This window comes from Mycteria americana, chromosome 3 (assembly GCF_035582795.1).
Source record: "Mycteria americana isolate JAX WOST 10 ecotype Jacksonville Zoo and Gardens chromosome 3, USCA_MyAme_1.0, whole genome shotgun sequence".
Lineage (NCBI taxonomy): Eukaryota > Metazoa > Chordata > Aves > Ciconiiformes > Ciconiidae > Mycteria > Mycteria americana.
Genome location: NC_134367.1, coordinates 8,367,074 through 8,381,939, shown reverse-complemented (window position 1 = coordinate 8,381,939; position 14,866 = coordinate 8,367,074). Strand labels below are relative to the sequence as shown.

General features: G+C 44.2%; 1 protein-coding gene across 4 annotated transcripts; it reads left to right on the top strand.

Moving 5' to 3' along the window:
• The first annotated feature begins 1,825 nt into the window (after nt 1–1,825).
• Nucleotides 1,826–14,842, top strand: FAM228B (family with sequence similarity 228 member B). 4 transcript variants are annotated; one of them, XM_075497816.1, is made up of 10 exons: nt 1,826–1,928; nt 2,649–2,753; nt 3,604–3,723; nt 6,652–6,726; nt 7,401–7,598; nt 11,360–11,437; nt 11,814–11,901; nt 12,006–12,150; nt 13,703–13,790; nt 14,713–14,842. In XM_075497816.1, exons 2-10 carry the CDS (start codon nt 2,661–2,663, stop codon nt 14,755–14,757), a joined length of 930 nt encoding a protein of 309 aa, XP_075353931.1. In that variant the 5' UTR covers nt 1,826–1,928; nt 2,649–2,660; the 3' UTR covers nt 14,758–14,842. The 4 variants fall into 4 exon arrangements, with proteins under 4 accessions (XP_075353931.1, XP_075353933.1, XP_075353930.1 ...); XM_075497818.1 differs by having other exon boundaries at nt 13,699–13,790; nt 14,713–14,762; XM_075497815.1 differs by having other exon boundaries at nt 13,703–14,842.
• The last annotated feature ends 24 nt before the right edge of the window (nt 14,843–14,866 follow it).

The window sequence follows — 14,866 nt, the reverse complement described above, 5'->3', positions numbered from 1 at the left end:
GTCTCATACAAGTGGGCTCTGCCATTGCCAACCATGGAGAGTTGGCATCTCGTAGCAAGAGTCCGAACCAAATGGAAAAAAAAAGGATTAAGGTTCAGTGGCAGCTTTAGTTATTAAGATTGGGGAAAAAAATCTGCAGCTAGAGACTTTACCACATGTGATTTCTTTAAAGCAGATTGCTACAGCAGGCAGATTTTCTATGTTTGCTCTGTTTTGTCTCTCCTGGGGCCCCAATCCTCTATGATGGGAGCAAACATCTCTTTTGCTTTGTGCTCACAGAAAGGCTCAGTCTTTCTTTGTAAGATGGATGAAGATGGAGTCTTAATACTAGTTACTGAAAACAGATGGAAAGGAGGCTAGTGTGGGGTGTTTTTTGTTTGTAAGTTTCGAAACTATAAAAATACGTCTTTTCTTCATCTTAAGCTTGTCCAGGGATTTACAGCATCCCTATCTCAGAAGAACAAAACTGCTTTGAGTGGAAGGAAATCTGCAGCAGATGTCCTGAAGCAGGAGCCCGTGGCACCTTTGTGGGTAGGTAGGATAAATTGCTCATAGGAAAGTGTGTTGACTTGTCTAATACTAAGTTTCTAGCACTTTAAGTATCTGGATGTTCTTCAGTCCTCACTGTTTGCCTATTTATTTTATATCAGAAATTAGTTCAGTGCTGATGAGGGTGTGCTTGCTGTTATTTATCCATGCAGGTAATATAGTGCACAGCCTCCTTTAATTGGTCACTGAAGGATGAAGAATAAACTGTGAGAATCCTTCCCCTGCTCCTCAGACACCACGAGGTCAGATATGCTTTACAGCGTTCCCTGGAGCTTGGTAGACTTGGGCTGTCTGGAAAAAGGGGAGATTGTTTTCAGAGCAGGGGGCTTCTCACAGGGAATACCAGCCTCCATGGCAGGCACAACACTCTGCAGAAGCCACGGGGCACATGTAGGCAAAAAAATCTTCATCTCCAGATGGAGAGAGGTAGGGTACCTGCTTTCCAAATCATGTAGTAGTGTCCTAATTGTATGCCTCTATTGTACTCTCTGTGTCTTTTGTCTTCTCTGTACAGATAAGGCAGGAAATCATGTTAGAAGAAGTGCCTGCTAGCCTGCCACAATGCTAAGGCTAGTATGTATTTCTGGTTTTGGAAGCTGTCTTACAGTGGCTGAAAAAAATACAGAAGTATAGTAGAGGACTGGGATGTTGTGACCTATTCTACTGAGAATCTTTTAGTTTTCCTTGTGTCTGATGAAAGGAGAGAAAGCTTACGGTGTTATGCAGGCGGGAAGCAAAGTGCTTGATACCATGTGCATTACATTGGCTTATTTCCTTGCTTTGCTTTGTCCTGGATTACATGGCAGAAGTGAGGATTTTTCTTCTATAGAAGCAGCTGGAGTGAAGAACATGGGCTTGCAAATTTGAGAAAGGAAATTTTCAAAACTTGACTGGGTGAGGCCCTGAGCAATCTTATCTATGAGGTTAGCTGTTCTTCAAGTAGGAAGTTGGACCAGATGACCTCCAGAGGTCCCTTCCAACGTGCACTTTCCTGTGGTTTCTGACTCTTTCAGTCAGAAAAGACAGGAAAACATTTCCGTGAGGAGGCAGGAATATCCAGGCAGATGCGTCTATCAGTGGATAAGAGCTGGGAATATGAAATGAAACAAATAAAGATGTAGATTAAAGACTTCACCTTGAACCAATGGTAGGAGTTTTGAATCTGCAGTCTAGAGAGGTCATCTGGGAGTCAGTATCACTGAAGTGCCAGGTTGGACAGAATAAACTCTTAAAAGTTGTCTTGTACAAAAAGAAGTTGTTATATTGTCAGATCCCCGATTCGGAGGGTCTTTGTAGATTCTTTTAACTAGATGTTGCCAAAAATAATTAAAGAACAGATTTTTCTTCATAGCTGAAAGATCTGGCTGAAGAGTGTGGAGGTCAGTATGTCTGCAGAAGGAAGCTTTTCTTTTGGTCCACTCTTTACCTAAGTAATTTTGTGAATACATCATTTCCTGGAAGCAGTGTGTCTCCAGTGAATCTGAAATAAATAGAGGTTTAAATGGAGGTTCCTGTAAAGGGCATTTTGCCTCTGTGGTTCTACTGTCTCTCTGTTATAAATCAATCCAAATATACTGGTGCACACACAATAGAGGAGATGGAATTTCCTGGCTGGAGCTTGGAGTTACTGCTTCAGCATAAGCTTCGTCTAGTAGAACTAACTTTAAAAACCACTAAAATGCAACCCATCCCTACGGTGGAATGTAGCAGTTATTTGAAAGTGACTTTTATGTAATTGAAAAAGGCATAAAGGAAAAGTAAAAGTCAGGAGGTGGAATCTGATAACTCTGAAATGTTTTCAAAGCTGACAAGCATTCTGGAGTAATTTGTGAATCGCTTTGTTCTTTGAAACAAAATGTACTATCCATTGCTCATGGAGATGAGGACAGACAGTTACTATCAGAGGGAGTATCTGACTATAAACCTGATACTTCATCTCTCTGTTTAACTTACTGTGATAGGAAAATGCTGCTGGTATCAGCAGTTAGAATTGCTTTAGAGATTTGTTTCATTGTTTGGTGGGAATTGTAAGGAATCTAGGTTTTTGCTGTCTATACAATAGTTTTATATGTTTTTGAATGTTTTAATGTTTCTCCCAGACTAGTCCAACAATGCATACTGTGAATAGCTCAGAGACTCCCTGGCTACTAAGATTTACGTGTCCGAGACCTGTGAGAGAACACAATCAGCCAAGGCCTTGGCAGGTGAGTGACTTGACATTCCTTCAGCTGTAGATTCTACTGTGAAGAACCAAAGTTCAGGGGGATCCCGGGATATTTGGGTGTAATTGAGCTCCTGTCTTGGAACGGGACACCTAATACCACTGACGTTCTAGACGGTGATCTGGTCTGTCTGTCTGCTCTCCAGGACTGCCTTCCCCAGCATGTGCCTGAATTCATTAGTGAGTCCTACTTTGCAGGAACGTCTCTGTGCTTTTGTCCCTCCCTCCTAGGCATGCTCAGAAATGTGTATTACAGGAAGATGTGTTCTCTGTCCTTCCTGTCAGCTGGTTGTAGGTTGAGTCTGTCCAGCATCCAAATACTGTGTGAATCTTCCAGAGGAAGCCAAAAGTTAATGCTGGTCAGCAGTGTTAGTACATTCAGAAATGATATTGCAGCCTGTCTTACGTACACATGCTGACTCAGTAAGTGGCGGTCAGATATTACAAGAGGTGCTTAAACTGTGAGTGGGTAGAATTGAATATATATATCTCTATCTATATATCTCTATCTTTGAAGAAGCATGCCCAAACCATTAAAATCATGGCTCTAAACTGGGGTATCCCAATCTCCATTGTTTCTGTTTCATCTGTGTGAAATGTTCTCCATCTCCTATCCTGAAGTATTCCTGAGAACCGCTACAAGGATGCTTTGTTGTACTTCCTGCACAGAAATAACGACGTTTGCAAGGCAGCGCGGTGTGAAGATGTTAGATGAACTGCTTACCGTTCTATCCCAGTTTGTAGCTCGATTGTGGAACCTAGATGAGAACCTGATCTTTGTAGAGCAGGTTGGCTTTTTATGCAGACCTTTTCCTTTTTTTACATTTATCCAGAGGTTCTCTTCAGCACCAGCAAAGAGTGGCGCAGCAAATACTTTCGACTGCAGTAGACATTTTGGGAAGAAAAATAATACCAAAGATTGGCTAACACAGAAAGACTTCTGTCATGTGAAGGTATGAGTGGAGGAATAAAATGGAATGGAAGGTATGAAGGGAGGAATGAAAAATGGTTATTTGCAAAGTCCTGTAAAATTTGAGATATGTTTGTCATTGGGAAGGGGAACAAATAACTCTGGAAATAGCAATCCAATGGGTTTTATTGAGCCCTTGCATCCTTTTGAGGTAGCTTTATTGAGTTCCATGCACTTTGGTGTGTGGAAAAGTTTCCCATAAAACCTTAAACAAGCTTGTGACTAGTTAGAATCATAGACTCATAGAACAGCCCAGGCTGGAAAGGACCTCAAAAGATCATGTCCAAAGAAGAGCAATGAAGCTGGTGAAGGGTCTAGATGAGACAAGTCTGATGAGGAGTGGCTGAGGGAACTGGGGTTGTTTAGTCTGGAGAAAAGGAGGCTGAGGGGAGACCTTATCGCTCTCTACAACTACCTGAAAGGAGGGTGTAGTGAGGTGGCTGTCGGTCTCTTCTCCCAGGTAACAAGTAATAGGACAAGAGGAAATGGCCTCAAGTTGTGCCAGGGGAGGTTTAGATTGGATATTAGGAAAAATTTCTTCACCCAAAGGGTTCTCAAGCATTGGAACAGGCTGCCCAGGGAAGTGGTTGAGTCACCATTCCTGGAGGTATTTAAAAGACGTGTAGATGTGGTGCTTAGGCACAGGGTATAGTGGTGGACTTGGCAGTGCTAGGTTAACGGTTGGACTTGATGATCTTAAAGGTCTTTTCCAACCTAAATGAATCTATGATCATCTGGTCCAACCTTTTGTGAGGAAGGGACACTAGATCCTTCACCCTGAAGGAAAACGTTTCACCTGTTCACCAATGTGTGTTCTAAGTGCATTCTGCTAGTGGTTCTTCTCGGCTGGAGAGATGGCCATGTCTTCCTGGTGCTGTTAAGGTGCTAGTTTTAGAAAGGTTCTGTGATTATGTGAAGTAGATCTGTCAGGTGTAACGCATCATGCCGGTTGTTTGAAATAGTAGGATGAAAGGGTCTTAAAACATGCCAGAAATTTAGATTTCCCCTTTCTTGTTTGTTTTTGTGTGGGTTTTTTTTTTTTTAATACTGCTTGTCTCTTCCCTGCTTGCTCTGATGTACAACGTCCTGCTCATCTCAGGACAGGAAGCCTGTTGGAGTGTGGAGTTGGTCAATGGGGTCTAGGCAGACATGACTGGAAACTGCACTGTTGATTGGGATTAAAGATTAATATTAAGCACAGGGAGCAGTAGGCTAATTTTCCATTCTGTGCATCAGATGCAGTCCTTAAGTCTTGTGCTGCCACCAGCATGGTAGGCTTGTGCAAAAATGCGATGGCTGTAGCTCAGTTGTTAAATGGCACAAGAAGGTCGCAGCGGGGATGACTTTGAATTAATCTATGGAAACCATGGGAGGTAGGCAGCAGGTCAAGCAGATGGAAGTGTGAATGTTTCAGCCCTGCCCCTGGCTTAGGTCTAAGTAAAACCAGGTCACTTGAGGATTAACTTGCGTTGGTAGAAATATTTAGTATGGATGTACTGAAACTGATTACAACTTCTAGTGATACCTAAGCTGGTATTAGCATTTATGCAACTCTGGTGAAATGCAAACTTGAAAGTGATCACAGTCATATGATGCACTAGCTGAGCCTTCTTGGTGGTTTGACCCAGCACCTTATTTCTCAGTTGGGACTGGCTATGAGCATGCCATTTACAGCAAAGCAGCTGATGTGGTCATTTGTTAAGCGGTAGGAACTCAGTTGCGTGCCTGTTCTCTTAGGCTAAGCTGGTGCAAGAGAAGCAAGTTCCTGTCAGTGTCTAAACAGAGGGTTAGTCCCAGAAAGCAGAACAGATTGTAAATTTATTTTAGCTTAAGTGACGTGGTCTGTTTAGAACAGGTTGTGTTTTAGTTTCCTGAGTTGCAATTTACCTCCTGAATTTTTGGCATAATGCTGAAAAGCTGGTAATTTTTTTTAGAGCAGATTCTTCAAGATAGATTTGGCTATGGAATTAAAATCCTTTGTGAACTTGTTGCTTATAAAAGCTGCTGATTGACTCATGAAGACAAGATCCCTCTGGTTAACCCACAGAGTTGGTGCTGCCTGATCATAGGGGAGATACCTCCATTGCATGTGTGCTCTAATCTTGCCTGGAGGGACTCCATCCCCAAATGACAGACAAATTTGGTCTGTATTGCTTGTGCTCCTTGGCTGGAGTGCAGGAGTTGCAGTTAATAAGCCACATGTTACAAAGAATTACCCATTTAAAAATCAAATTGACAACAGCAGTGCATTGCAAGGACTGTTGTTCTTAAATCATGTTTTAGTGTCCTGATATTCACGATGCAGGGAACAGTTTCTCCCTATTCTGATCTTCAGAAAGAGTAAGGTGAGGATGATGCTAGAGGAGACCTTGGCTGATGTCACTACAGGAACTGAGATTTAAAATGCAGACAAAGTCATGAGCAGAGGCAGCAGCGAGGCAGTTTCCTGCTTTGGAGGGGTTTTTCTCATTAGTTTTCCTTTTATACTTTGATGAATTCCTTGAGATAATACCTCATCATGGTTTTGATTTGTTTGATTGCTATTTGTGTAGTGTGGCTGTATCTGCATTGAAAATGAAGGTTGTTGCCTTCATTGGGCAGATGTGAGCAACATGTGGCAAGGAGCAAGTGGTGGTGTGGTTGCAGTGAGGAGCGGCCAAGGAGGTGTACGCTCTGGTCCTGCTGAACATGTACATTACAGTTCTTCCAACACTCTTCTGTTGCTACATTTAACCTAACTGTTCAGAGCAAGTCTCGCAAAGATCTGCTTGCCTGTGCTATTCTGCCAGCTGGGTTATGGTATAATGTGCCTTTAATCACAACACAAGTAATTCTTTTGAATTCAAAGGTAATTCTAACTCCTACTGTAACTCCTGCTTTTACTTCATGTGGTTTTTTGATGTTTTGTTAGGCAGCACCTGATGAAAGTCGAGATGTCATTGCTTCTGCTCAGTGCATCTTGGACAGAGAAAATTATTTTGTGAGGGTAAGAAGTGGTATCTCTTCTCTCACTTGCTGTGTGCTTTCCTGCATGTCCATTTTTTTCTATCAGTGATTCATGATAACATGTCCATTTGTATTCTTGGAAAACTAAATTTAGAAGTACAAGTTTCTGGCCTCCTCAGTCTCCTTGGGATAGGACTGAAGTGATAACCCTAAATATGACCTTAGGAATAATTTGTCTTTGGTGACTTACCTGCCTGTTTACACCTAACTTTTGTTCTGTGGGTGTGGTTAGCTGGTGACGGTGGGCCTGTGAATAAAGGGCAGGAGGGCTGATCTGATCTAGCAGAATGCCAGTGCTGCAGGGAGAAGGTCCTTCTCATGCTGCCCATCTTGCACAGTCTGGTACTTATCAGACCCCCACTCTGAAGTGATTTCAGCTCACTAACCTGGTGGGAAAAAGTGAATGATTTTCTGCCAGTCTTGCACTACAGCTTAAAATATGAGTCTGAATGCCAGAGTCCATGCAAGGGAGACCTTGGAAACAAGTGGTGGGAAGTGGAGCGAGGGAGGAGCAGAAAGAAGGGCTGGAAAACAGGGCCCTTGCAGCAGTGACCAGCCAGATCAGGTCAGCCAAGTTGCGTAGCTTCACCTGTGGACCCTTTAACATGGTTGGCCAATAGGTTGTATGGTTTTTATTTTCCATTTCTTACTTAGGAGGTGGACAGGTATTTGAAGCACAATGATTTCTTAAATCTGAGAAAGAAGGAGATCCTGTACAAGAAATGGCTTGAGGATGTTTTAGAGCCACTGCTGCAGAAAATTGAGGACAAAATGGACAGCCAGTCAAGCGAAGAAATAAGGAAAAGGAAAGAACAACAACTCTCTCTCTATTTAAACTACTGTAAAAAGAAGGTATCAATGAAAAGTAAATTTCTGTCATGGAGAGGGTTGCATACAGAGGGTTGTGGACAAGATTGGGGTTTTAGCTGCTATTTGCTGTTCAGTTGAGTAACAGAGTTCAGATATGCCTTACCTGTAACTTATTCTTCTCGAGGACTTCTGTAATGGTGTCATACATCATTACAGCTGTTTGTTTAAGTTCACCATCAGGTACGAGCAATAGCATTGTTTGATGCAGTGAGCACGTGCTGGGGTCTGAATATGGTGAGACACCATATTGTGGTGGGTTTCCCTCTGTGAGCTGGACCATTTAGGGGGAAAACCTTGAGCTCTGTCAGCTGAAGCCAAAGGCTGAGTCTGTGACCAGGGAGGGGACCGCACTCTCATGTCTCGGGAGTTCAGCTAGAGCAGTACTGCAGTATGTTGGCAGAGCATGAGTGAAACGTGTTTGTGGCCTTGGATGCTACTGATCAAGCTTTATAAAAGAAAAAAAGGTGGGAACAGGGAGACATCAACAATTTTCTTAAGTCTGCGTGCAGGTGAACCCAATTCCTGGATTCTGTAGTTCTTTGTGTTTCAGTTCGCATAAAAATTGGAGTCACTGTAGGAAATACTTGTTGGTTTTGTTGATTTTGCTCTGAATTTCACACCACTGTTGAGTATCAGATCCCCTGACTCAACTTCCTGCATCTCAGGAGTGGATATATACAGCAGTAAGAGCAGTTACATCATCTGCCACAAATAGAATATTATTTTATATAGAGCAGGCTTTTGTTGTCAGTGGAAACCACTGCACAGTGGAGTTATGAGACTGTAAACAAGCTTCCCATCCAGAAATGAAAATGTCATGGGATCTGTGTTGTTTTAATGAGAGCAAATGATCTCTCTTTCAAAGGTCTGATGTGAAAGACCCATGCATTTAAACTGCTTATAACAACAAAGAGCTGAACCAGTCCTACTGCTGAAGTCCTGGGATTTAGGATATGTTTGGTGTACTGTACCTGTCTGGGTCTGCATCAGTCCATCTTGAAAGCTTCCATGTCAGGTCAGGACTTTGCTGGGTGTTCTCCACAAGCAATGGCTGGTGTACTGGGATGTCTCCTTCTCCCTGAACAAGCACAGCACCAGTGATCAGCCTCCACCTTTTCTCCTTGCTCTGTGGTGTCGGCTCTATCATCAGCATGTCTGAAAAGCAGGCTGAAGCCCTTCAGAGTAACAGGACAATTAATTTGCATAAGTTTCCATTAATCATGGCAGCATATGATAAATTTTGCAGAACTTAAGACAATTCTGTGGATTGGTTAATATACTGACTTCTGCTGTGCGTTTTTTGACACCTCCTTTCTTTTTGTCCATTTTCTCTTGCTCTCTTCCCTGCTATTACGCTTCTCCTTGTCCTGTTCCGCAGATCTCCTCCCCTTCCTATGGCTCTGTCACCGGTCCATTCCCCCTTTCTGTATCTATTCTTCTTCCTCCAGTCTCTCCTCTTGCTCTCTTTCTCTCTCCAGTCAACCCTTTTACTCCATCCCCAAGTCTCTCGCTGTTTTGCCCCTCTTTCTTCTGTCAGACTCCCCAGTGCTGTGTCTCCCTCTCCTTGTTGCTTCTGATGATTCGTCCAAGTTCTCCGCTGTCCTTTGCTTTCCAAAGCTGCCCTCTCCCCTTTCCTCTATTCTCCTCCTCCCCTCTAAATACTTTCTCTCCTCACTGTCCTTCCAGGTTCCTCCATCTCAGTCTGTCAGCTCGCTTTTCTGCCTCCTTTTTTATGCCATCTGAGCCTTCCTCCTTTACCTCCCTTCCTTGACTCTCCCTTGTTCCAGTGACCTGCTCCTATGTGTTTTTTTTTTTTTTTACTTAAATCTGCCTCCTTTTCACCCCCATTCTCACCTCCTCCTTACCCCCAGTCCCAGGGACGTGGACTGCAGATGCATGATGACATGGTTGGTCATAGTGTGCAGATGGCAGCAGTGCTACTTTTCTTCTAGCACCGGCAGAAGTGCCATGTTGCAGCCTGCAAGGAGGGGGAATTTTCCCTGACCTGGGTTGCTGCTATGTTAGCCACAACTCAGCTTCTGGTAGTCCAGGATATTGTAGGCATTGTGTGCTGAAATGCTGCAGAGTAAGAGACCATTCCGACTCGTTTTTAAGAGCTGGCTGTTGCTCTGCTTTCTGCCAAGGGGTGTGTGAGTGGTAATACATCGACTGCATGAAGGGATCAAACATGGGTGTACTGCACAGCACCTAGCACAATCTACTGAGGTCTCAGCACATACTGTCATGGGGTGACACCTAATAATAAACCAAGGGGTGGCACTAAAACTCTGCAAATTGAGGCATGTTAGGGCTTAAAGCTTTCCAGGGACAGAAACCGGAGACTGTGAGTGCGGCTGCTGCTTGCTCTCTGGGGAATTGCCAGATCCTGGGGAGCAGAGGCCCCTGCAGAGGCCGCAATGTTCATGCTCAGCAGTAGCTGAAGCCCCATGGAGCTGCCCAGGTGCCTGCTGAGTGTCTGGGAACAGCACAGGCCCTTGGGGCCTGGCTCACTCGCCCATGTGAGCACCTTCAACACAGTGACCTCTTAAACCTACTGCAGATCCCACTTCTTTGGGTTTGGACTTGTCTTGCAGCACTCCTGAACTGTTCAGGTGAAAGTATGGTTTTCCAACTTTCAACTTGAAATCACATCCACAGATTGCCAAAAAGAACTGTGTGGGGCTGAGACCTAGAGGGCCATGGGCTGAATGCTCCCTTTTCTTCCTGGGACCCCTGGAGAATCGTCTGCACAAGAAAGCTGAAAAACTTTATTTGCAAGGTTTTGGAAGAATGACCGAGAGTAGCGGGGAGAAGTATTTTATATACTTGCCCTGTTCTTACTATTCTTAGGGCATCACTTGTGGCCTCTGTTCTTTTTTTTTTTTTTTTTTTTTTTTTTTTTTTTTACTTATATGTTTTGTTTTGTCATCTGTACAGCTCTTATTTGATGCAATTTAGGTAAATCCTGGCTTATTGCCTGTAAACAGTGCATTATAATTTGGAGACAAATGGCTGTAATTCACCTTTCTCAGCATCAGGCTTGATCAGTGTGTCAACTTCAGCATCTGTTCAGCTTCTTGATAGCCTGTTCGATCTGGTGTTCTTTGGGCTTGGCATCCATAGTGAATGGTGGTACTTGCTGTTCCCTAGCTAACTCTGGTCATAGGGAACTTGAACTGCAGCGTATGAAGTTTGTTGCAGGCAGAGTTCTCAATGAGATGGAGCTGTGGTCTGGACCATTAGGTATGGTTCAGGTCTTTACTCCTATGTACAGATAGGAAAGCATGCTCATGACCTAGACTTGGAGCTCACATCTCACAGACTAGTAACTTGCCTAGGGCTATGGCTGATGGGGGCTCAGTCACTTCTTTTTTTATTTTCTTTCTAATATCTGTTTCCTTCTCTGTCAAAACATTTTCCCTTGAACGAAATTTCCATTTTCTTGACTGCCTGAGTTGTGATTAGCATTTTAGCCTGTAATTATTTCTGGATGCTTCATGAAATCATTTATTATGTATTTATGCCTATGATCAATTCAAATGGATGGAGGAATTTTCCTGTTAACAATCCAGTCACCTTTCTTCTGAAGTGCAGTGTGTGAAAATTCGGGAGTCCTTTTCTCCACCACCTCTGGTGCTGTGTTCATGCCATGCCTGACTGTGTAATACCTAGACTGGCTGCTCTCTTGCTATTTTATCACCAATAGCTTCTGAGACCTGACCCGCTACCTGCTTCTCCTGCAGGGCTATGTGGCTTTGGAAGCTTATGACCCGTCAGAGTACAATCCGCTCTTCCTGAAGACATGTACGGACTGCTGGAAGGTGCGATGGTTATTTATGCCGTGAGGTTTAGAGGCACCCATTGACCAGCAGGAAATTAATGGTTAGAGAGGAGGCAGAGTGTATTGCTGACGTGCTGCTATGGGGCTGGTGTAGGGCAACACATTCTGGTTTTATTAACTGAACAAATAGGGGTCCCAGCTCCTACTGCATTTAAGTCCAAGAGTGTTTGAAAATGGTTTTCACCAGGAACATGGTTTGGATCCATATTAAGCCCAGATTTGGAGGCACACTAGGCAATGGCAGGGGGGAGGTTTGTTTTCCTCATCTCAAATTCACCTCTGACTTTGGTCTTTGAGACTCTTTGACAAAGTGCTTGTGTTGGTGCATAAGCATGAAATAACTGTCTTTGTCCCAGGTTTCAATACAAACTTTACAGGATCCTCTGTTGAAAGGCATTCAAAGGAAGTTTATTGAGACAGGCATTATCAAGCAGTGTGAGACAGGTATTTTAAACAATTGGTATCTCTTGGAAGTGTTTCATATTGGGAGGCCATCCTTGCTTGTGACAGTAGATGCTCACAGGAAGCACTTGTTACTTCCCTGCCAGGAAGACCGTGCTCTACCAGAGAGCTGGACGAACTCAGTAAAGCAGAACTGCCACTGCTTCCTTTGAGCCGGCAACGTATGGATGCAGTTGAGTGGCTGAAGGTACCACACGCCTACATTGCTAGTGAGGTCCACCAAATGAAGAGGTAAGAGCTAATGTGTTCTTTATTGAGAGGCAACACAACAGCTACAGTGGATGAGGCCTCTCCTTGGCTGCATAGCCGAGTATTTGCTAAAACTTAAATTTGACTGTGAATTCTGCTTTATTGTGTATTTCTCCTGAGAAAGGAGTGTTGGTGAAGGGAAAGCCTTCCAGTATGGAGTGGACAGCAGGATGTATTAAAGTAGAGCATTGATGGCCAAGCTGAGCCTTGACATAAAGTGGCTTTTAGTGGGGAGTTTCCTGCATTTTCTGCATGCAGCCTGGCAGCCAGCCCTACAGGTCAAGCGATGGAGTATGATCTCCTGAGTGCTTTACTGGAAGATCTGAGAGGATTTAATGTTCATACTTGCTTTGGGTTTTGGGTGGTTTTTTAGCTATTAGTTTCTAGATTTTGGGAGCAGAGTGAGGTCATACTTGTAGCACAGACTGGTTGAGGTTGGAAGGGACCTCTGGAAGTCATCTTATCCAAACCCCCCTGCTCAAGTAGGGCCACCTACAGCCGGTTGCCCAGGACCATGTCCAGATGGCTTTTGAATATCTCCAAGGATGGAGACTCCACAACCTCTCTGGGCAGCCTGTGCCAGTGCTCTGTCACCTTCACAGTAGAAAAGTGTTTCCTGATGTTCAGAGGGAGTCTCCTGTGTTTCAGTGTGCGCCCATTGCCTCTGGTCCTGTCACTGGGCACCACTGAGAAGAGCCTGGCTCCATCCTCTTTGTACCCTCCCTTCAGGTATTTGTACTCACTGGTGACATTCCCCCTGAGCCTTCTCTTCTCCAGGCTGAACTGTCCCAGCTCTCTTGGCCTTGTCTCACGTTTGCTCAACTAGTGTCCTTTGACCGTTAAGATAGGGTGTGCATCCTGGCTCAAGCCATGAGGCTGGTCCTGTAAAGGAGTGGCCTGCGCTGAGGGAGCTACACACCACTCCAGAAAGCTGCATCCTATAGCTGAGCTTCATAACGGGTTTTTTTGACATACAGGCTGGTTGGACTCAAAATACAGTAGAGCTCACTCATAGTGGACTGAACTGGAGCAGTGATGCAGCTGCTTAAGCTGAGAACACTGGAGAGCCCCAGCTGGCCTGCCCGGATAGAGAAGCATTTGGGATCAGCGAAGAATGATTTTTTTTTTTTTTAATTATGTTGTTGTTTTTTTTAAAGTTCCAGTGCTCTGGTTCATCCCTTTTGAAAGCTCTCTGGTGCAGCCATTGCAGTACACAACACTTAAGGGAGCTCCTGCTCCCCAGTAACAAAACCATCAAAGCTGAACTGGGAGCCTGATGTCCTCCTGACCTAGGCCAACTCTCTCCCCCCAGCCCCCCCCTAGAGTTTTATGCTTCTTACTGGCCCAAGGCTTTAGCCCAGCATGTTTAGAGAAGTTACAGGATGATGGCACAATCTAGAAGGAAAACGTCACAGACAAACATTTCCTGGAGTGACTCAGTGTGGGAAAGAGCTAGTGCAGGAAGCTGAGCTGGGCTACAGCAGCCTTCGTGGTGCACGGACTGGCAATAGTTTTTACTTCTGTTTAAAGGCAGAAAGTCATCAGCCACCACAAAGACAGCGAGAGGCAATGATGTCACCTGTCCTCCAGCTGACTGCAGCGGCAAACACAGCCACCAGAAGGTACCTTTTGCAAAATATGTTACAACTTCTGCCAAAGCAAGTGATAACCGGCCAGGTCTTCTGGCAAACTGCAATAAACTCGTTGTCTTAAACATGTGGTTCTGAAGTACTGTTACCCAGCAGCCAAAGAAGTGTTTGAGATGCTGTGCCTGTTATTTCCAGCTCCAGTCCATGCTCTACAGGCCAAAACCTACTATTTTAGGAGGTTTAACTTAGGCTCAGCCCTGCAAAGACAGTGCTGATGTTCTCTGGTTTATAGGGTGACGGAGTCTTTGTATTAAAGGAGATGAACTGGTGAGAAAAGTTCAGTCTGCTAGGCCCCTCTTCTATGCAGTGCAGGATCTGTATGTTATCCCCAGCTCTGGCAACAGCTACAGCTCTGAGTCCACTGTATTTCACGTTACAAGTATGCATGTTAGCAGTGGGCAGAGGGAAAGGTAAAGCTTGCAAAATTTTAGCTACAGCTGTTGCAATTTTGCATGAAGCTGAAAGAGGTCACCTTGAGTTTAAGAACAAACCCTCTCTTTGAGTGGGAGGGAGGAGAAGGAGGTGTCCTGGCTATGTGCGTGGTTAGCAGATGTGTACAGAAGAGCAGCGTAGAAAGCACTGATAAGGAAATAATGATTTGGTTTTGTTTGTTCAAATCTTTATCAGAACTCCCATAGTGAATGTCTTGCAAATATTATTTGCAAAACAATGTTAGGGTACTACTGAGGTTTCAAAGGACTTTCTCCTGGAGACAGCGTACAAGCAGTAAATCAAACTTTAACATACATATTGAGTGTTCTGAGAAGGCAGGAAATAATTAGGGGAGAGGAGATGGAAAGTGTTCTTGTAGAAAACGTCTAGCAGTTTTCTGAGAGTCGGTGCTGAGCAAGAGTTGCTGTCAGTGCCCTGCAGATCAGTTTCTCTCTTGTTGCAGTGTGGTCCCTGTCTCCCTGCTAGCGTGACTGCACAGCAGCTCTAGTGTCAAAGCCTGAAACCAGAATTTTCTCTATGCTTGTTCAAGAAGCTCCAAACTCCCACTGTACAGACACAATCTCTTAAGAGTTGCCAAGATTTAGTTTTATTTAGGA

Bases quoted from the DNA above. Each gene is read 5' to 3' on its own strand.
- FAM228B (XM_075497815.1), top strand. From the start codon at position 2,661: ATGCATACTGTGAATAGCTCAGAGACTCCCTGGCTACTAAGATTTACG. The intron at 6,727-7,400 runs GTAAGAAGTGGT...TTTCTTACTTAG, and splicing joins GAGAAAATTATTTTGTGAGG to GAGGTGGACAGGTATTTGAA. The intron at 7,599-11,359 runs GTATCAATGAAA...CTTCTCCTGCAG, and splicing joins TAAACTACTGTAAAAAGAAG to GGCTATGTGGCTTTGGAAGC.